The 24,078-nt window shown below is 36.0% G+C and overlaps 1 protein-coding gene across 2 annotated transcripts in view; it reads left to right on the top strand.

Moving 5' to 3' along the window:
- The first annotated feature begins 6,675 nt into the window (after positions 1-6,675).
- Positions 6,676-24,078, top strand: part of dcbld2 (discoidin, CUB and LCCL domain containing 2) — a 41,354-nt gene continuing 23,951 nt past the window's right edge. The window contains exons 1-5 of one of the 2 annotated variants that reach the window (NM_001080171.2): positions 6,676-6,990; positions 12,485-12,709; positions 13,716-13,853; positions 18,141-18,192; positions 18,270-18,342. In NM_001080171.2, coding sequence (NP_001073640.2) covers positions 6,885-6,990; positions 12,485-12,709; positions 13,716-13,853; positions 18,141-18,192; positions 18,270-18,342 — 594 coding nt within the window. In that variant the 5' untranslated portion in view covers positions 6,676-6,884. The remainder of the gene's footprint in view (positions 6,991-12,484; positions 12,710-13,715; positions 13,854-18,140; positions 18,193-18,269; positions 18,343-24,078) is intronic. The other variant, XM_087266618.1, reaches the window with a different exon arrangement.

Here is a 24,078-nt window from a genome sequence, read left to right as displayed (position 1 = left end):
GGCATAGAAAAAAGTTTGTATAACATTAACAGAAAGATTTAGTCCTTGCATGATGCTCATAATGGCATAATGTATCAGCACATTTTAGGCTGTAATTCACAGTGCACTGAAAATGAACTACAGTACATTGTTATATTTGAAGCCAGCAAACCAATTAGTGGTTTATAAATAAAAATGTAGCAACGCAACAGTATGTGTATTTTGAGAAATCAGCTTTTGCATTCAGTGCATAATGATGAGTAAAACCTGTATCCTGCATCCAGAAATAAATGACAGGTAATAAACCAAATCAAACATCAGTAATGGAAAAACAGCAGAGCAATAAAATATCACATATGCCTTTTACATTTCTAATAAAAAGAATCTTCGTCTTACATAGCCTACTGCATGATCAATTTGGGGTTCAAGCTGCAAACTGTCATCTAGAATATTACCTAAATATTTAAAAAAGAGAGCTGCATTGAACTCAGCATGAGGCTGCTGAATATTCTGGGTCCCTCGGTCTCCTGTTTGATGAGGCGTTCAGAGCTGCGAGGATTGTGTGTGATGTGCTCGTGAAACACAGGCTGTGTGATGATCTACATGCTCTGAGCTGCTCTTTACTTTCTGTTTAAAAGGGCCACCATGGTGCTGATGATCAATGTGGACTCTCAGAGGTCAGAGGAGATTCATTGCTGTCTCCTTAGTTAATGAGGTGAAGTGCCTTTAACTGATCTGAAACCAGTTTATCAAACCCCTTCAGGAAAAACAAGAATAACGGTGGTGGTAATGTGGTGTTCTTTGAAGTCCCTTAGAGTAATGTATAATGTCTATAGTATATGCATTATTATATTTTATATAAAATGAAACGATAAATACTGTTAGCTTCCAAGACCAGGACTAAAAGTGTTCATGTTCTAGAGTCAGATTAAGACTTTTATGCTGTTTTAATGTTATTTTGTTCCCACCTGAACAAATATTTGGGATTTCTGTATGAAAAAAAGTTTGGTTTTCAACATAATTCTTAAACTCAAAATAGTATTTATTTATTTATTGTTTGTTTGTTTGTTTGTTTGTTTATTTGTTTGTTTTAGCAAAAAGCAATTATCATGATACATTTTTATTAATGTATAGAGCAATTCATTGTAACAAAAGTCTTTATAACACAAAGTCTTGTCAGGCACATTTAAGAACTGTTTGTAACAAGACAATTGAGGACATTTGTTTGTAACAAATTGTTTGTAGACATTACAATCTGTGCTTAAGTGTCGCAGTGAATAAATAAATTTTAATTTCAAATCTTTATATTTGAACTGACAGAAAGAGTCAATTACTATAGCCAATATCATTTATTATGATCCTTATTTTTTTAATATAATTTCATAGTTGCAGGTTAAATTAAGTATATTTTTCAATAAGTATAATAAGTATATTCAATATTTATTGCACAACACAATATTAAACTAAACCTGTTGGACTAAACATTGTTTGATTCATATTTTGATATTTTATTTAAGTTTTTTGAAGAATTAAAGTGGACACTTTACTTACATTTAATATGATTTCTGTAAAATCCCATTTGACAATTTTTACTTGATGACACAAAATTGGATGTCTCATTTTTTCAATCCATACAGTTGAATTCACAATTATTAGCCCCCTTTAAATTGTTTTTCTTTTTTAAATATTTCCCAAATTATGTTTAACAGAGCAAGGAAATTTTCACAGTATGTCTGATAATAATTTTTCTTCTGAAGAAAATCTTGGTTGTTTTATTTCAGCTAGAATAAAAGCAGTTTTGAATAAAAAAAAAAAAACATTTTAAGGACAAAATTATTACCCCTATCAGCTATATATTTTTCTATAGTCTAGAACAAACCATTGTTATAATACCTTGCCTAATTACCCTAACCTAACATGCTGTATGATCCATGGGGAATACAGTGGAATCAACACAGCGTTCAATACTTTGATATACTTTTTGGTACTATTTTGGTTCAATTCTGAATTTTGAGAGAAAAACTGAATTTTTTGTGAGCTACAAAGAAAGACTTGAAAGAGAAAATGAGATGTGAAGTTTGATCATCTGTGTTTGACATAAAAGACAGAATAGTGTGACAGCTCTGTGCTTTCTTCAACTCGGTCCTTCAAAGTCGACATATATCTCTGACCCACATAAACTACAAATCACACTTAAAAGAACTGGAGAGACTTAAAAACAAGATTTTTGCTCTAAGTTTGACCTAACATCACAAAAAAACAAAAAGTAAAACTCTGGCGCTCTGGAAATATATTTAAAACAGTGCACAAAAATAATTTATCTAAAAGATTATATTTATATTGAGTATAATATATATTTACTATGAAAAAAAATTGGAATGGAAAGGGTTTTATTAATTATCAAAAATAATTCTAAAATGCTGTTCTTATTATTAATAGTAAAAGTGTATTTTCATATTTAATGGCTTTTAATTTATAGTAAAAGTCATTTTGTTGCATTTATTTATTTATTTGGGGAATATTGTATATATTTGTTTGATCTTTTCATCCTTTAAACCTCAAACCTCGACTTTGGTGTATATTTATTTATTTCTTTTGGTGAGGTTTTTGCTTATACAGTTTTCTGCTTTTATGTTTTGTTATTTAACAGAATAATATTTATATCGAAGTGTACCTTGATAGTAAGAAAATAATTGACACAACAATAATATCAGGACGGGGTACTGTTCTGTTCATTTATGAGCCTCTCTGCTTGCTTGTATTACCTTGCATTTCCACGGTGTGTCATTCGTGTTTTGTGGGCTATTCAATATGAGCTGAGAAGAAGTCTTTCACCGCTGGGGGGCGTCCGAATATAAGTCTCTGTTATTTGTGATGTCCCGCACTGAGAGACGTGCACAATGTGGACGTGCAGAACAGAGCTCGCTGACTAAGATAAAAGATAACAGCCTTGGCTGAAGGACTCTGATTCAACACTGAGCGATCCCAAGGACAGAAAAAGCGGAAATTATATAGCGAGGAAGAATGAGTAAAAAACAAAGAGATGGATCCGGTGTTCTTGAAGTCCAGGGGAGAATATTTTGACCATTTGACCAGGCATTTAAAAGAGAAAAGATATTTACAGCAGAAACGGAAGTCTTTTATGGTTTACTTCTATTAGACGAAGCATTATCATTAAACAGCAGCCACTTTTTGAGAATATGTAACATGTTTGCTGCTATTTTAAACTCGAATACTGGTATTATAGGCTGTAAAAAAATTCAGGGTTCCACAAAATTCATTCATGACATCCCAACACAAATCATTTAAGTTACCTTAACAAATTTAAGTGGATTGAACATAAAACAATTAAGTTTTGCTCACTTTATAGTTTAAAGAAGCAGACGATTTTTTTGAGTGTGGTTCTCCCCAAAATGAAAACAGTGCATTCACTTTACATTAAGTTGTTCCAAGCCAGCTAGCCTTAAGTTTTTGTTTGTTTGTTTGTTTTATTCAACTCAAAAGAAGATATTTTGAAGAATGTTAAAAAACCGTTGACTTCCATATTTGCTTTTTTCTGCTAAGTTTCCAATATTCTTCTTTGAACGAATGAAAGTTGAACAAAACAAAACAAAACAAAACAAACAAACAAAAAAATTTCAGACTGGTCCGGAACATGTCAAGGGTGAGTAAATGACGAAGGAATTTTCAATTTTAGGTGAACTATTCCTTGTGTAATGGCTGGCAATTTTCAAAGTAGAAACTAACTCTAATATTGGGCTAAAATTATGCTTTTGGTGAGAATCAAAGGCTATGATGGATTAAAGCTACTGGAACTAAAGGCTCTTTGATTCAAAACCAAGAGCTTGAAATGGAGTGTAAAATATGGTTTCCACTCAGTTAAACTCTATAAAATCTACAAATGTTCATCTGTAAAGGAATGTGACATGAAACCTCCAAGCCGCTGATCTCATAAATAGTTGATTTTAGTCAAATTTTACATTCACAGATGTGAAAGCCTCTTTTTTATTATTTGAGAAATTGGACATTATAAAACCAATTCTCAGTTTCAGTTCTTCAAACAGATTCAGATAAAAGTTTATCTGGCATTAAACAAAAATAAAATGTATGTTTAAAGGAAACATTCATATTTCAAAGTGGTTAACTCTAAATCTTATTTGTTGTAACCCAAACTTTTCAGATATGCAGATATGTATGAACACACACACAAAAAAAAAATCTTGAAGTTTCACCAGGTCACTTGCAGAAGAGTTCTTAAAGTGAATTTTCTCATTTTAAGGCCTATTTTTAAGATACATTTTATCATTTTGGCCATTTAATAGCCTTGTGACATTCATTATATGTATATTTTGTCAAACGTCATTTTATAAATAACTTGAATGTTATTTTCAATATACTGTATATGGCCTATACCAGCCAATATTGAAAGCACAGCTATACTGCAGTGTTACAAACACTGCTTTAACAACAACAACAACAACAACAACAACAACAACAACAACAACAACAACAACAACAACAACAACATCAACAACAACAACAATCATTATTATTATTTTAATAATAACATAATTATAAGTAAACAAATATACAATTATAATTATCATGGATTGTTATAACAATAAGGACATATAAATACGAGATACACAGCTATTAAAGTCTTCTAAAGTCTTATTAACAAGGCATATTATTAACAGCAACAACAACAACAACAACAACAAATTATAATAATAATAATAACAACAATAATATTTTTTTCTTTTTTTGTATAAATCTGTTAATCAACCTCAGTCCTGATCAAAACTACAAAATTATTTAGAAAAATTACAGGATTTTAACTCTTTATTTGACAAATTCAGAAATGATGTCACTCATTTGGTGAAAAAAATTACACACAACGGTGTATTTTCAATATAAAAAGTAATTGTGGACTGAACAAATACAGTATTCATTTTCATTTACTCCATGTACAGTTGAAGTCAGAATTATTACCCCCCCCCCTGTTTATTTTTCCCCGTTTTCTGTTTAAAGGAGAGCAGATTTTTTCAACACATTTCTAAAATCAATAGTTTTAATAACTCATTTCTAATAACTGATTTATTTTGTCTTTGCCATAATGACAGTAAATAATATTTGACTAGATATTTTTCAAGACACTTCTATTTAGCTTAAATTGACATTTAAATGGTTAACTAGGATAATTAGTTTAACTAGGCAGGTTAGGGTAATTAGGCAAGTTATTGTATAACGATGGTTTGTTCTGTAGACAATCGGAAAAATATATAGCCTAAAGGGGTTAATAATTTTGTCCTTAAAATGGTATTTAATAAATTAAAAACTTCTTTTATTCCAGTCGAAATAAAACACATAAGACTTTCTCCAGAAGAAAAATATTATCAGACATACTGTGAAAATTTCCTTGCTCTGTTAAACATCCTTTGGGAAATATTTAATAAAGAGAAAAAAAATTCAAAGGGGGACTAATAATTCTGACTTCAACTGTAATTCTGTGAGCTGAGATGCATATTTTGACACTATACACTCTTACACACTCACAGACACACATAAACACACATTAATTTGCTGTTATACTCCATACAAAATGTAATGTTTTGTAAATGTATTTTTTTTCTAAAGGGTTAATGGTGCCAACTGATGATCAACAGTAAAATGACAAATTTGACCTCTTCTCAACAGGGAAAACCACCAACAATCAAACATGCATGATCATATGATGTCATAGTTTTGTAATAAAAAATGTTTTTAATGGAATCAATGGGCAAAACAGCCACCAACAGTAAATTGGGGAGAAAAAATGAAAATGAATCGTAAAAGAAAACGTGAAAGGCTATGTTGTTTCACATGTCCAAGACTTTGATAAAAGGTTAAAAATCCAGTTCAAATTACTTTTTTATATTGAAAATATGTGATTTAGTGGGTGTTTTTTTTTCACCAAATCAGTGCATTCATTTATGAATTTGTCAATTAAAGAGTTAAAAAAACTTTCTAAACAATTTAGTAGTTTTTATCAGGACTGAGGTTGATTAACAGATTTGAAAAAAAAAAACTTTTATCTGATGCATTTTTTACAGCAGTTTTCATCCCTAACATAACAAAGGGTAGTAAATTTGCTCAAAGTGTATTGTTAAGTTTTTTTTTTTTATGTCAAAGCATTTCTCAAAATATGTGTTGAATAAGAGTTGTCCGCAAAAATCATTCTGCTATCTGAAACAGAGAAAATGTTATGGCCAAATTAAGACACAAAATTACCCCAGAGTGGATAAAAACATCCCCAACAGTACACAAGGGTAAATGCTTATTTTATTACAATAACAAATTGTAACAATAATGTAATAATATGATAATAACTTTATTATTATTTTATTTGTATTATTATTTATTTATATTATTTTGATAATTATCATTTTGTTGTTGCCACATTATTTACAAGGACATTTACAAGTTTTTGCAAAATTGCTGTAACGTTAGGCTATAAACTGTCAGCTATCTTGTTAATGACATTAATATTCATAGTTTACGTTTTCTCAATTTTTTTCCAAATAATTCTAACATCTTGTTTCGAGTATATATATATTAGTCTACAGCAAAACAAAAACTCCACTGAATCTCCTAATCCACAACAATGTATGGAATACCACAGAATTCCCATCTAGGGGCCGCTGTGCGGTGGGAGGAGCGGAAGTTGAGGAAGTCGTGTAATATATCAGGGGATGAAGAGCCCGTGTTTGTTCTAACGGTGCACCGCTTCAAGAGTTCAGGAAGCGTCAACAAAACCTTCCCGATACTAAACTCACGCTGACCCGCGCGCTCTTATAAGGACCGTGACGCGCGCGCGGCCGATCGGGACACTTTAGCATTATGCATTCGGACTGCAGGCTGCTGGGATGGACGCGTCGGTAATGGTGGGCAGAGGAACCGGAGGGGCTGCGCTCTTCATCCTGATCGTCTTCATCGTACTACTAGGTGCCAGAAGCTCACGGGCGCAGAAGGGTACGTGATCCTTCAACGGAGTGGCTAAAGTTTTTAAGACTAAGTTAAACTTCTCTTAAATTGCTTTAATAGCTCTGGGTTTGGGATTCAGTGCGGTTTCAAAACAAACTCTCCTTAAGTGTGATGGTTAAAGATCCGGGCAGTTAAATGAAAGATTGTAGGTTCAAATCTTGGTTCAATTCGACCAAGACACTTGACCACACTAATTAAACAAGCCACGTAACTCTCTGGGCTAACCCAGTAACACGTTCACTGGGTAAACAAACACCTCGCTTTAATAGAGGAGTTTGTGCGCGTGCATTCTAACCTTGTTGCTGTGCTACAGCTGAAGCAACAGAGGAACGTGATGACGCAACGCCTGACATGGGCCCCGCGCTGCCCCCTCTGCTTTCCCAAATATGTAGCGAGTTCATGTGCTGTCCAGTGTCAAACTGTTCATCACAGAAACAAGTAGTGGCCCACACTTACTGTACTTTAATCTGAGATGAATTCAGTTAGTAACAAATTATAAATATTTGGGTGTGATGTTGGTCAATAAACTTAAGTGGGATGTATGGACTGACAGTATAAGGAAAAACTGAAAATGTACTTCTTAAAGCACTACAAAGCACATTGTTGATCATGCTTTATAGTGCTTTTATCAAAAGTATTTAAACATTTTGTGTGATCTGTTGGTATGGAAATGATTCTGAGGCCCAGAAAGTGGTCACTGGGGAAGGTAACAACAGCCAGTAAGTTGTTGGGAATAAAACTAAAGAGCACTGAAAGTATATACACAAAGAAAGAGTACTAAATAAGTCTATCATGATTGTCAATGATGAGATATATCCTTTATCAAACACCTTCCAATTGTTATCATCAGGTCATTGATCTTGTGTTCCAAAATGTGTAAGAAATAGGACAAAATTATTATTTATACCTTAAGCAATTGAGTTTTTCTAGTCCTTCTTAGTAGCAATTGATGACCAGTAGACTGGATAATTATTTAGAGTAGGGGTACCATGTTTTTTATATGATTTATATATATATATATATATATATATATATGTGTGTGTGTGTGTGAAATGTCAGTTGTCTCTGTGAGTGTATGCTGCAAATTAATTTTACGGGGACGAATAAAGTTAACTAACTAACTAACTAACTAACTAACTAACTAACTAATCAGGGGTGCATTTCCCAAAACCATCGTTAGCCAACAAAGGTTGCAAGTTGCATTGTTACAAACATAGTTTGTTGATTTAGCATGTCCCAAATCTATCGTTTCAACAAACATTTGCAAACTGCATCTCAAACTTGTGGGCTTGCAACTCTAGAGCTGTAGTTAGAAGCATAGTTCCTGGCTGCGTTCTGTTCTCAGTTATCTCCCTATGCCCTATTGCTTTTGAAAATTCCAACATTTACTTGGAATTATAAAAAATAAAATACTAAAGTCATCTCTCTTAGGTGTAATTTGCTTTCAAAGTATTTTTACAGTTCAGTTTTAGCAATCTTCATGTTTACAATTGCGGCCCATTCTTAGGGCACTTAGAATATTTTTTTGCCATTTTGAACGCAGCCGTGGCTCATGACGAAAGCTATAGTTGACCTATTATTTAAAAGCGGAATTTACGTTATGTCACCAAAGCTTGTGAAAACAAAAAATAGCATACGTTTTGATTTATAGTAGGTTATTTATTAAGAAATGTGTCTGTAGCCTACTGTATATGACATGGGCCTAATGATTAGAACAATTTTGCAGTGATTTGCATGTGTAAAATTGTAAAAGTAGACTTTAAAAGTAAATAAATAAACAATATCCTACCTAATAATAATAAAATAATATTAATGATAATGATAATAATAATAATTATCATTACTTTTCTTAATAAATAGCCTACTGTAAATTACATTCATTCATTTTCTTTTCGGCTTAAGCCTGATTTATACTTCTGCGTTAAGTGACCGGCGTAACCATCGGCGCATGCATCGCCCGTAGCTGTGCATTTATACTTCTGCGCGCTGTCTCTGTTGGTCTGCATTACACTTCCGAAACGCTAGTTGGCAGTGAGGTGTATATGTTCCTTTGTGTCGAGTTTCTTCGCTGCTGTTTTGCTTTTCCTGAACACTTCCTGGATGTACAAGTGGCTCAAACTCGCTCATTTTGAGGCAGGAACCGGTGGACGTGCAACAACTTTAACTATGAGGTAAACACAAAACAAAGCTTTCCATCCGGAGCTCCTTCACCGGACTCCACACTTGTAAACAATCGCTCCATTGGGCTAGCGCCATTCGTGCGGCTCTCGGTCCCGCCCAGACTCGTCAGCGCTACCAAGCCGACCAATCACAGAGCTTACGCTACGTGTCGTTGCGACGTGTAGTTACATTTTTTGAGAAGTGCACGTCAGTGACACAGACGGCCACGGCGAAGGGCTATGCGTCAACACCGTAGCATACGCGTGCGTTTGATGCAGAAGTATAAATCAGCCTTTAGTCCCTATTTATTAATCCGGGGTTGCCACAGCGGAATGAACCGCCAACTTATCCAGCATGTTTTTATGCAGCGGATGCCCTCCCAGCCACAACCCATCTCTGGGAAACATCCACACACACTCATTCACACTCATACACTACGGACAATTTAGCCTACCCAATTCACCTGTACCGCCTGTCTTTGGGGGAAACTGGAGGACCCGGAGGAAACCCACGGGAAGGCAGGGAGAAGATGCAAACTCCACATAAAAACGCCAACTGACCCAGCCGAGGCTTGAACCAGCGGCCTTCTTGCAGTGAGGCGACAGCACTACCTACTGCGCCACTGCATCGCCCCCTGTAAATTACAACCAATAACAATTTGTATGATTTATATATGAGATTGTAATACGTGTTAGCTAAGTGGTTCATGTTTTACAGTTGAATATGGAATATTCTCAATAATATCTGTAAAGGAAACAGGCCCTATGCCGTTTACGTATATTTCAGTTAATATAGAAAGTGAGTGCATGTTCTTACTACAACTAATACTGGATTTTTTAAGAGCGTGTGTGTGTAAAACAATATAATTTTATACAAAAAGTATGGGGTTTTTCTCTAAAGTATTACTCCGCTCCGTTTGGAGCATCATTAAGGAGGTTTTACATTATAAATAAGATAGTTCAAACGAGGGATCTGCGACAGAGAAACCATGGTTTTGGGGAAACACTTGTCACCACATCGTTCTTTTCTCAAACTATGCATTCTACTATCATAGTTTAGCTACGAGTTATGTCGTAGTTTGAAAAACGCACCCCTGTACAATTTTGAATAGTATTAGAAATGTATTAATTTTTAAAACACCATAAATATTCTAAACACTCACATGAGATCATGTCAAAAATATCACTCAACTAGAAAATTTATTCACTTTATTTATTTTAAATATGAGGTGTGACACATCTTAGCCAAAATCAACCATGGTTTTACCTAAAACACACACACACAAACAACATGGTCATTGTAGTTAAATCATGGCAACCACAAAATCACCATGGGTTTGCTACACTAACAATATAAAATGATCATAGTAAAACTGTGGTTATAGAAGGGTTATTATCAATTAAGCTAAAAACAGATTGTTACACTTTGATAAAATCAAAAATAAGTTACAATGTTTTAGAGGCATCATTCTTGCCACTAAAGCTCTCTGTTTGCTAAATGCACAATGTTTTTTTTCCCTGAGCAATAATGAATGTTTAGCAGTAAATAATGTTCAGTGTTTTGCAGATTGTTTTGAATCCTTAGAGGTACTGAACTGAGCTTTTCATAGTCGATCTAGGGTAATTCTAAACCTTGAGTAAACAGAATCCTGTATCACATTTCACACTGCTTATATAATTTAACTGGGGTTAACAATTAATGCTGACATTTCACTCTGAACAATATTATATTTGCCGTGCCAGTTTCATTGATAGGACAACCTCATATTTCATATTTTTTCTCACAGAGTCTTGAAATGAAATGAAATAAAAATGAACAGTCTATATTTGCAAATATTTGTCTTGTTTTCTGTCGCAATTTCACATTTCCCCCCTCAAACGTCGAAACATATTGTTTAAACAGCACTCTTTCCATGACTGTCTGAAGCATGTGAATTTAAGGGCTGTAATTGGTCATCTGTCTCGAAGAATTGCTTCACACTGCACATGTTTGAAACCCTAAAAGAAGAGCCAACCATGTTGCAGAGCAGGGTTTTTTTGTAACCCAGAGTAAAAAGTGGTGCTGACTCCACTTTGACAATACAAATATTAAACTCTACTCTGTGGCTGGAAGCAGGGTTTATATGAGAATAAGAATGTGAAATGTGAAAGCCCTTATATCTATAAAAAACCCTGACTTTTCAAGGCTTCTTTGATGAATAGAAAGTTGAAAGGACAGCATTTATTGAAACAGAAATGTCATGTCACATTAATAAACGTCTTTACTGTCACTTTGATCAGTTTAATGCATGCTTGCTGAATAATGGTATTAATGACACATATTATGTGAAGCGTGACATCCAGCCCCAGTTTCTCAGACAGTCTGAAATAGCTGACAGTACTGGCTGTGCATAAAACTTTGAGAATGTATAGTTTGTGTGGGAGGAGTGAAGCTAGGAGAGACACAGAGGCTTGAGGTGTGTGTGTGTGTGTGACTGTGTGTGTGTGGATGGATCTGTTGTTTTTGCTTCGGGGGTCTGAATATTGTCCAGCAAGGATTACGTAACAACAGCGCAAGATGAGTTTCATTCGGTGTGTAAACGCGTGACAGGCAGCGCAAGCAGCTGCAATGCAATGCGATCTCATCTCTCTCATTCTCCCTCCTAATGATTCAACAAGGAGCTCTTTTGCAAGCCAAACATTTCACCAAATGAGTTTAAGTTCTACGTGAGGAAACTAAATTCTGTGCTTATTATGCATAATTAAGACAGATTTGGATGTTTTTTTGTTTGTTTGTTGAATTTTAGTGGGACATGCAAATGTAATCAAGATGTGTAAAAAATCTATTTGTATTTACATTTCTTCACATCCAAATTAGATCATTTCCAAAGGACTTTCAAAGAGTTGCTTTATGTGTAATATGGCAATATTTTAGTATTCTTGGAATTACTTTGGAGTAACATTAAAATATTTAGTTCCGCATTAGTCAACTGGCCTTAACTGTGTAGTTACACTGAAATTAATAATTCATCACAATGTACTTATTGTTTAAATACATGTTATGCTTCATTAAATACCAGCTTGTAATAACACCTGTAATGAACTTTTGTGATTAAATTTATAATTACACTGTTGACCATACACTTTTCATCTCAATCCACCCTTAAACCTACCTATACCACCAAACCTGCCCTAACCCTACCTTTATCCCATCTCAAGAGCACCTGAATATATATTTTTGATGTAAGTACATAGTAGTTGAGGCCACTTAATATGAAGTGGGACCAAATATTCCATGATGTTGAGCTCTGCAGAGTTTTTGATGTTTTCTGGGTGTTTTTCAGGGGACGGCTGTGGACACACAGTGTTAGGTGTGGGCAGCGGGAGCCTGGCGTCTCTGGGTTATCCTCAGTCTTATCCTTCACAGTCTGTGTGTGAGTGGGAGATCAGCGTGACCGCTGGGCACAAAGTCCTTGTGCGCATCGCAGATCTTGACATTGATACAAACAATTGCCAGGTGTCTTACCTGCGACTCTATAATGGGATCGGACCGGGACGAACAGAAATTGGTGAGAAACAGTAATGAACTTTATGTTCTTTTTGCATCAGTCACATTTGTTCCCAATACAAAAAAAGAAAACATTTACAAGTACATGTTGGGAAGAAAATGTTATTCGGTTGTTACTTTTTGTAATTTATTGCCCTAATTGCATGTTGTTAATACATAATTTTCATCAAAACAGAAATGGCTGTTAGACAAATCCTTATTGATCATGTTATTTATTATTTTAACAGAGTAATGTAGGTTTTTTTAGTTGTATGTTTATGTATTACAACCTCTTTAAACATTAATATTAACTTTTGACTAAACAAATTAAATAAATCACAATCGCTTAATGAAATTGCAGCATGCATTAGCTCTTTTCCCATCCACATATTTGTTAAGCATCTCTTGGAAAATGCCATAAAATGCCAATGTTGTTTTTTATTCAGTAAGAACACATCCAAATAAACTACAATGAAAAAAATCTCTGACTATTTACAATTATATGTCTTTCTGAAACGTCTTACTCAAAATTACTTCCGGAGGTCATTCATTTAATAATTGTGATCCCATACATCAAAAAGCAAATTAGATCACGTTGTTTTTGTGTTATTTGCATTATTTATATATTCTTAAGGCACAAATTATTTATTACAATATCCTCTTGAACACATGATATTGGAACAATGCTTTATTTACAATTATTTATATCATTTTAAAATGTTTAGTCAAGTAAGTTCGGATAAAAGCAAAGCCAATGATTTAATGAATTCCCTATGGATAAAATAAAACCCCACTCTTTTATTTCAAGAAGGAGGGAATAAACCAAAGGAAAGCAAGTGAGTTTCATTCAGATATACTGTAATGTACCTAAACATCATGTAAGAAACATGTACATCATAAAGGAAGAGAAATTTAAAGTTTCCATTCCACACTGGCATCTATATAGTGACAAGAAATCTCCTCACTAATGCACAGAAAGTCCATGAATAACTAGAAACTGAAAATTATTCTTATTTTTTTCTGTATAGTGAAGTTTTGTGGCAGTAAAGAATGGAAAGATGTGGTCATAAAGTCTGAGGGCCATCAGGTCACAGTGCAGTTCATGAGTGGACCACACCACAACGGCCGTGGCCTTTTCCTCTCCTACACCAACAGTCAGCACACTGGTATGACATTTTTTTTTTACATTATTCATTGATATTCTTCACCCCTTTTAAAGATTATGTTGGTACAGACCTGCTAGTGTGAGAGCTTGTGTTTGTGTCAATTCACACTAAATTAGGCTTGGATGTGTCTTAGGGTCCATAAATGAGCTGCTATGTCAACTTTTGTCAGTTTTTTTATCCTGATAAGACTAAGGAGCATCATGCAAAACTGACTAGAGAGATTATTTCAGGAACATGGTTCTTAGTCTAAGGGTGTTAGGGTTTTTCCTGGTTCCAGGGTGGGTCCAGAGAGCTCATAAATGACAGGCAGTTAATTTAGCACTTGAGTCAGTAATTTAAAATGAGAGGAAATGGTGTAATGGGCTGTTGACATTATGTCATCTTGTACAAAGCAGTCGTATAGTTAGAAATGAATGCAAGCAATTATTTGACTTATACAAATGTTATTGCTTTCCTCTGAGAAAGGGGATGTCTAGTTACTAGGGTGTTGTGGGTTGTTGTTAGGTGGTTGTTTGCTAGTCAGGTTTTGGGTTTCTGTTATATTCCCATCATTAGTTGTAGCATGGGTTGCTCCTTTAATATCTTTAGGATTTTTCCAATGGAAATCATAGGTCGGAGAGTCCAGCCCAGAGAGTCAAAGTCCAGTCAATAATAGGCTTTATAAAATACATATTGCTTTAAAGCAGCTTTAAAGTAAAATTCAGCATAACCATTAACCATCACAAATTTAATTTAAATAATAAGCAATAGCAATTAAGTAACAGCAAACTCATACTATAGACTAAATAAATATGCAATTTGAATAAAATAAAATATGTGTAGCATAAACAGATTGTGGAATGTTTATTATTGAAAGCATGCTTTATATGCAGCCAAATAAATGATGTGCATGCCATGTTGACATTATGAGCACAAGAGACCTACAACAAAGATGGTCAAAAATAGAAAAGTTTTTTCCCTTGCTTTTTAAAGGTTTCATGTTTACACCTACATTTTTAAAATCATCCGTGTTTGTTTACACATTAGCGAAAAACAGCCAAAAACAAGCATTGATCTTGTAATGTATTTCAAATATAATCAGTTAAATATTTATCAAACTAGTTTCATAATGCTGAAACATTCTACCTAATTTCATTATTGCATGTTCATCCTCAAAGGTGCGTTGACACAATCTGCATTGAATAAAACGCTATAGAATTGACCTTTCGCTAAGCCACACCCCAAAACTGCCACCCACCAATCGTAGCTAAGCAACCGTAGCTACGCGCAGGAGCAAAATTCATCAATTTCCTCTTTCTGGCTGATCTTTCTATGAATAATTTATGTAAAAGCACTGTCCATGCGTGTTTCCTCGTCGTTTAGTGATGCTATATTTCATTGCACAACAATTAATCTATCAGGCTTTTTGGCTAAAAAAGAGAAATGACGGTTTAATTAGTTATCAGATTATTTTTTAAATGTCACCTCTCCTACTGTGCATGAACTAAGCTGTTGAATGGTCAGTGTATGAGGCTGCTAGGCTAATCTAGCTTCAATTTTGATTAAATTATTTTTTAATCGGTTGCCTATTACGTGGTGAATATACCCCTGTAATGCATACTACAGCGCTTTTTTTGTCTGGCTTTATATCTGGCTTTATTATATCCCTGGCAATGTCTAAAACTGGCGCATACACATAGTAATAGACGGGCCAGGCACGAAAGCTTGACAGGCCTAGCAACAATATCTAAGGAGGGAAGGGCTTAGCGAAGGGTCAATTAAATGTGACTTGATAGCACTGTCCAACTAGCTAAGTGCAGGGATTTTTTTTTAGATCAACAAATTGTAAATTTGTTTGACGAATTTCCCTATCAGTGTCAAAATAAACCTACAGCTAAAATGATAGCAATGGAAAAAACAGCAGTTAATAAAGCATCTAATAATAGAAATGTGGATGTTTGAACGCTCTCTCAAAAATGACATCTCATTTATTTATCAAGCACTTCATGCAGCTTTAAGGCTTGTACACATTGAGACGATTTTCGTTTGCGTTCATCGTCAGTGTTTTTTGAGACGTTTTTAAGGCCCGTGCACACTAGGATGCTTTTTGCTCGTGTTTTCCGTCAATGTTTAATGCCTCGTTACTAAATAAAGGCCACCAATGTGATCGTGCAAACCAACGCACAAAACAGCAGGCGTAAAAGCTTAATTTTTTTTAAGAAGCGCCACATGCTCATTTTTTTGTTTTGGTGCACTGCGTCAACCTTGTCCACCAATCAGATTGGCACTTCTGTTCACGTGCACGGAGCTGCTTAAGTAACAGTAAAAAGCACTAGAGGTGCTCAAGTGCAAAACTGTCAATGCGAGTGCATGTTGAAGAAGATGCCCAGAGGCAATATGATTGTTGAGCTGCTTATTTTACTGGTGCACAATAATCATTTCTTCACCGCTAGATCTGGAGCTGCTACGTGAACCATCCATGCTTGTTCGAATAGCCAGTAACTTTAACAACAAGTGTGTTCACTTTCTGTTTTCTTCTTCTGTGTTACAAACGGGTGTCAGTAGCTTAAAGTTGTATAGCGCCATCTAATGCCAAAAGGGGTCATTTTTCATACACTCCTGCTCGACGGCAGTAAAAATCAATTAGGATTGAATCCGGAAAAACTCTGACGATAAACACAAACGAAAAGTGTCCCAGTGTATAAGAGCCTTTACACTACTTACACTTTCAAAACGTTTTTACATTATTACACAAAGAACAATGCTTTCAATTAGTGTTACACCTAGTTTGCCTATTAGAAGGTATTCAGTGTAAAGCCTGGTTTATACTTCTGCGTCAAGTGATCGGCGTGACCCACAGCGCATACAACGTGCGTAGCTGTGCATTCATACTTCTGCAATAACACTTCCGAAACGCTAGTTAGTAGTGATGTGTTTATGTTCCTCTGTGTCGAGTTTTTTCGCTGGTGTTTCGTTTTTTCTGAACGCTTGCTTAATGTAGAAGTGGTTTAAACTTGCTCATTTTGAGGCAGGAACCTCAAAAAAAAAAACTCAAAAAGGTTGATGTGAAACAACTTTAACCATAAGGTAAACACAAAACAAAACTTTTCATCTGGAGCTTCTTCATGGGGCTCGACACTTTTAAACACTCACTCCAACAGACTCGCGCGACTCTCGGTCCCGCCCACACTCGTCAGCGCTACCAAGCCAACCAATCACAGAGTTTGCGCTAAGCGTCGTTGCGACGTGTAGTTATGTCTTTTGAGAGGTGCGCGTCAGCAATGCTGATGGCCACGGCGAGGGCTATGCGTCCACGCGTATGATGCACCATAGCATACGCATGCGCTTGACACAGAAGTATAAATCAGCCTTAACAGTCAACAAATAAGCAGAGCAATTCTAAAGATCACCACAAACCAATGGTAGTTTGAGGGTGTTCACCAGCTGAAGCAAACTTTTCTGAAAAGTTCACTTTGGCCAGCTGTTTAGAACTCCTGAAGCAAACTCCAAACGAACTTCATTTTTCTTCATCGCTCTAAGATTTCAATTGAAGAGTATGCTAATTATTCCAGTAATGTCTAATGCTGCAGGAAAGTTTCAGTTTGTGACTGTGGAAGCTGCAGCGTCAGCACATTTGTGGAGGTGTTGGTACATCTTACGCCTCCTAGTATTTAGCATCACAGCTGTGCACGTCTGCGTTTCATGTGTCTTAACAGTGACATTTGCCCTTTGACCTCTGAGTCTGTTTGAGGTCAGGAGTTCACACTGCCATGTGGGAGCTACACCTGTTTAGTTCAGTACTCTGTGTGTGTGTGTGTGTGTGTGTGTGTGTGTGTGTGTGTGACAAGAGATCATATTTCCCATGAGTCAGGAAAAAGACAGATGAATCCATGCTGTGGCTATGAGTAATGGGCACAATAACACCACAAAATAACTTGAACTTGAGATGCGCACACACACAGTCACACACACTCCGACATTGTGGCAGGAAGTTTGCACCACTCGTGTTTTTTTTTTCAGAATAAAGTCACGGATGTAAATCTGATTAGTATTGATCCGCTCATTCAGATGGAGGCTTTTGTCCACAAATACGAAACCCAATGCAAGAGTCTGTTGCACCACTTAGTGAATGTCCAGTCAGTGTACACAACACAGGCGTACACGGCTGCATATTGTCTTTGTGTGCACGGATGACATTAATCAATAGTGTCACCATGGCAACCATCTGATGTGCTGCTTTATCTGACAGAGGTAAATATATTTCAAGAGGGTTCAAAGAAAACGTGTCTCTCTTTTCTCATCCTTCAGACCTCATCACCTGTCTGGAGAAAGGAGAGCACTTCAGTGAAGCAGAGTTCAGGTACCCATTTTATAGCTTTTTTGTGCGTGTATGCACTTGGATATGCGCGTGTCTCATTTCCTTTTCTGCATTTGCAGTAAATTCTGTCCTGCTGGATGCCTGATTGATTTCGGAGAGGTTTCGGGAACCATACCGCATGGATACAGAGATGTAAGTATGCCACTTCTGAGTCAATATACAAGGGTAACAGCATTGTGGGAGACATTGTGTGACTGTTTTAATAGAAAAGAAAGGATCTTTGTCCAGTGTCTTTATGCGTGCTTTAAATATAGTGTGTATCTTACGGTTGTAAAAGTTCTTGTTTTTTTTAATGTTGCTGTTGAGTAGTTTGTTTTTCTTTGTTGTGTCTGTTTTTTGATTGTGAAATAATGAGCCAGTGTTGACAGTTTGTGGACTAATTAATGCTGAAATTCTAAAGCTGTATGTGAGCTGAACATACAGAATGTTTACCAGTGAAGTGTCTTGATATTTCATTACTGATTCTGATTGAGCAAGAGGCAAAAAAACAATAACGTTTATAAACAAGATATTACATTTTAATCAAACAAAAATGCTATATATTAAAGAAACAACAATTTTTTACTTTAGCTTTCTGAAAGTATGTGACGTAAAACCACTTTGCAAGAAACGAAAACAGTAGTTGAGCAGAATGAAAGTGCAAATTCACTTTTCCACCTTTACCACCTTTTCCACCAGCACAAACCAGTTTCTAGGTCTATTGCTACTGGATGCTTTTGCTGGATTGGAGCAGTTTTTTTAGCAAGCCTTCTAAGGCCCCGCTTACATTACTGTTTTAGTTTGAAAACGCATAAGTTTTGCTATGGTTACGCCATCCATCCACACTACGCCGGAGTTTTCGAGCGCCGAAAACGGAGCATTTAGAAAACGCTGGAGAGGCCGTTTTCATTCTAAAATCTTGTAAGTTCAGACTTCGCAAGTTTGATGTGGATCAAACTTTATAACCTCATTCACATCATCCTGGCTATCTTAACAATAAAATGAAAACATAGTTTAAGGAACTGCTGTTTTCATTTTGATATTAGCAACCTAACAAACAGCAAAAATGTTGAGGCATCGTGTAGCTGCATATTTATATGAGCGTCATCTTCACTGTATGCATATTTATGACAAATCGGAGCCTAAAACATTACCGCCTACTTTCAGTCTCATTGAAAATACGAAACATACCCTCTTTTTTGCTGAAAATCAATTTTAATTATAAATAATGGCCATTATAAAAGTATAATGTACAATAAGTTTATACATTATAGGAATTAAAGGCAAGAATCAATCAATATAGTTAATATGTTGTTTGATAAAGACAACAAGATTAATTAAATATCACATTTAACAAATATAGTGTGATTAGATCCAGCGGTAGATCCTTGATGAACAATCCGACGAGTACAGCTCTCATCTGGGTAGATGACTGCCTGGAGCTCAGACGTCCACATACGCTGCAGCGCATGCCAGAATGTGTGTGTGTGGTCACGTGATGTGCGTTTTTAGTGGTGCGGTGTAGAGCTAGTGTGGACGCGAATCGTTTTCATTCTAAAACTTTAATGGTTTTAAAAATTATTCCAAGTTTAAATGTTAAATTGTTCTAAACGAATACGGCATAAGGGAATAACTGGGAATAAAACACAGCCAGGAACTATGTTTTTAACTACAGCTCCAGAGGTGTAGTTGCAAGTGCCCAAGTTTGTGACGCAGTTTGCGAATGTTCATTGGAACGATGGATTTGGGAAATGTCAAATCAATTAACTATGTTTGTAACGACGACCACCATTTCAAATATGGCTCTCAAAACAAATCTCATTTGTCAAGGTAGCCCCGGCCTCAGCCCCAGATGCAAGTGGTTCTTACTTCTATCCCAACAATTAATTGGTGTTAACTAAGAACCACTTTTCCTTCGGGTACCTAAAGAAACAAATTATTTCTGCCAGTAAATGGAGCTTCTGGAACAACATTAATACAGTGTTTCTTTGTTACCAATGCAATCAAAGATACTTGTACAGTATGTTAATATGTGTTATACGGCAATAAACGCAAAAGAAAAAACATCCAAACTTCCAACATCTAAGGCAATTCAATATTTAGATTTTTCACACATTATGAAAAGAGCTGTTTTTTCTGGTATAGTATCTTGTCTACTGGTGTGTCTTTGCTTTGTTTTTTACAGATTTGGATTGCAATGTAGTGCAATGTGAATTAAAGTGCATATGACTTTCTTGTCCCATGTAATTTGTCAGCAATAAACACCCTCTGGCTCAGGCCCCGTTTACACTAATGCGTTTTAGTTTGAAAACGCATAAGTTTTGCTACGGTTACGCCATCCGTCCACACTACGCCGGAGTTCTCGAGCGCCGAAAACGGAGCGTTTCGAAAACGCTGGAGAGGCCGTTTTCATTCTGAAACGCTGCTGCTCCGTCTCAGTGTGGATGGGGAAAGACAGAGACATCTGAAAACGGAGGCGGGGCGGCAGACATTCGCCTCTCTGATTGTTGCTTTTCCTCAATATTAAGTAGCCTAACACACAGTTCAGTCCTGAATCTTCTCTGTGTAAGTTCAGACTTCACAAGTTTGATCAAGGCTGCATCTTTTCTTCTCAGTTTGATATGGAAGACATACCGAGGACACGCGTCAATCTTCACAGGGAACATTGTACTTTATAACTTCATTCACATTAACGTTACCCTGGCTACGTTGTTTCACTTTCTCAACAATAAAATGTAAACTTGATATAAGGAACTGCCTATTTTTATTTTAATATTAACAACTAAACAGACAGCAGAAATGTTGAGGCGTCGTGCTGCATGAGCGTCATCTTCACTGTGTGCATATTTATAACAAAACGGAGCCGATAACAACTGCCTCCTTTCAATTTCAGTGAAAATACGAAACATACCCTCTCTTTTGCTAAATATCAGTTTTAATAATCGATAATGGCCATTATAAAAGTATAACATACAATAAGTTTATACATTATAGGAAATAAAGGCAAGCGATCAGTCAATATACAGAATGTAGGCTACGTGGTTACATTAATCATTAACTTATCTTTGCGCTCAGCCAAAACACGTTACCTGAGAACAAGTAATAGATTCCAATGACCAAAGTCAGGGAATATGTCGTTAGATAAAGACAACAAGATAAATGAAATATCACGTTTAATAAATATAGTGAGATTAGATCCCGCGGGAGATGCTTGATGAGAAGTCCGACTAGCAGAGCTCTCATCTGGGTAGATGGGCTCCAGCGATTGCCAAAGTGTGTGTGTGTGGTCACGTGATGTGCGTTTTCAGCGTTTTGGTTTGTGTTTCGTTTTGTGTTCAGAAACGCTGGGTAAAACGCGAGTGTGGACGCGGATCGTTTTCATTCTAAAATGCCGTTTTAAAACTAAAACGCACTAGTGTAAACGGGGCCTCAGCCTGGACAGTAGCCACACCCCACACTCTTACTAACGGTTGAGCTGAAAATTGAAACTTCCAAGCTTCAAAAATGAAGCAAAGGCATGTAAGTCATTGTAATTCATGCAAAAAAAAAAAAAAAAATCTGTTCAATGTTTTTAACACCATTGAGCTGTCAGTTTGGGAGTGCTGTGAGTCATTGAGTCCACTAAAAATACCTGACTCAAACAAAACAGACACCACTCTGGAGGCACAAGAAGCGCCGGTGTTCATGATTCCGCATTATATAGTTTGTGTATTCTCTCGCCGTAGTGATTCAGAAATTGCTTTTCAAAAGTAAAATATTTCAGATGGCTTCATGTTTGAAATTCATCAGAATTCTTAAGAAGACCTTCATTCTGTGAGGAATGTGTGTTCATTTAATACAGGATATTTATTAGAAATTCTTCCTTCAGTGAATTTCATCATATTTAAAAAGCTGATTATAAAAAAAAAAAAAAAAACATTGACAGCAATACAATATTGCTTTTCAGGCTCTAGAGCAGGGTTGCTCAATCCTGTTCCTGGAGATCTACCTTCCTCCAGATTTCAGTTGCTACCCATATCAAAGACACCTGCCTGTAATTATCAAGTGGTGTTCAGGTCCTAATTAATTGGTTCAGGTGTGTTTGATATAGGTAGCAACTGAAATCTGCAGGAAGGTAGATCTCCAGGAACAGGATTGAGCACCCCTGCTCTAGAGGTTCCACAGCAGATTTTTTTAAAGGTAAACCATGAAGTTTTTGCATTTGTAGTGTCACCTAGAAGAATTAAAATATAAAGCACACATTCACAGCTCTTTCTAATAAAAATACATATTCTTATGAGTATTCTTATCTTTACAAATCTCAATATGAAAGTCTCTCACAAGGTTGGTAGTTAGCCTGTCTTAGATTATATGTATAGTTTAAGGGGCATGTATGATGAAAATCATCTTGTGTAAGCTGTTTGGACAGAACTGTGTGTATAGTGTGTCCACAGTCATATTGCCGTTAAACTAGGATCCAAATCCCTCCCATTTTGAGGCCCACTGCAACGTGAAGTAGGAGTGCGATTTTCCCACCCACCGATTTGATTGACTGCCATGTATTAACATGTCTCTGTAGTAACGCGTATAATCATATCAACAAGACAGGAAGTGCGCAAAGCAACCAGGATTTAAAGATCTGTTCAGCTCTCTGTGATCATCAATCATCATCAAATGTGATCAAGAGTGAGTTTAACAAGTTTAAAACATTTTTAAAACAGTGCATGTTTTAATGAATTACAGTGGGCACCTATTTTACCCCTTTTTTTAAGATTTAAGCCTTTTGTGTCTTCAGAATGTGTATGTAGAGTTTCAGCTCAAAACACCCATCAGATTATTTATTTTACCTCTTAGAACACTATAGGTGAATTGAATAAACTAAATTGGCCGTAGTGTATGTGTGTGGATGAGTGTGTATGGATGTTTCCCGATGATGGATTGCAGCTGGAAGGACATCCACTGTGTAAACCATGTGCTGGATGAGTTGGGGGCTCATTCCGCTGTAGCGACCCCTGATGAATAAAGGGACTAATCCAAAGGAAAATAATGAATTTATGTAGCACTGTGATCCTGCAAGATATGACATTTTGTTCCACTATCTGTCCACTCATGTAGCGAAATGACAATAAAGCTCAACTTGACTTGATTACATTATTAATATGTTAATTAGAACATGACATCATCTAGTGGCATTTAGCGAATTTTCAAGCAGGCTTTAATTAGCTTTAGGCTTTATTTCATTAAAGACATCAGGCAGCAGTGTTTTGATGGTGCTCAGAAGGCTTAGTGTTTACACTTTTGATGAAGATGAAAATGGCATACTTTTAGCAATGAATTAACAACAAACCGGGTTAAGATCATTTATTTGGGGGGGGGGGGAATCTGATTCTGCAGTGGAGTAGTTCACCCCCCATCCACCCCCCCCCCCCCCAAAAAAAAGAAAGTTACTTTTCCATTTACTCATCTTTACTTGTTTAAACTGTTATGGGTTTATTTCTTTCAATGAACACAAAATAAGACATCTTGAAAAATGTTCTGCAACCATTGACTTTCATAGTATTTGTTTTTCCTACTATGAAACTCAATGGTTACAGGTTCCAGCATTCTTCAAAATATCTGCTTTTGTGTTGAACAGCTCATGAAGGTTTGAAACTACTTGAGGGTGAGTAAATAGGGAGTAAATTTTAGCTATCTCTTTAAGAGTGACCCCCACACTGTCTTCTCTGCATTAGCTCATTGCTGATGACCTCATGGTCGCTTTAATGTCTGCTTGCTTTAAAGCGTTTGCATGATTGCACATGTGAAGCCTGAACACAATAGACAGTTGTCTTCTAAAAGCATGTTTGGAGCTTGAACACTGTTTAGGGTGTATGAGTCTGAGCGAGAAGCAGGCGTGCTTTCGAAGCTGAG

This window comes from Danio rerio, chromosome 9 (genome assembly GCF_052040795.2).
Source record: "Danio rerio strain M-AB ecotype USA chromosome 9, GRCz13ab, whole genome shotgun sequence".
Classification (NCBI taxonomy): Eukaryota; Metazoa; Chordata; class Actinopteri; order Cypriniformes; family Danionidae; genus Danio; species Danio rerio.
Note: the sequence above shows the minus strand (reverse complement) of the source record. Positions and strands in the feature narration are given on the sequence as shown.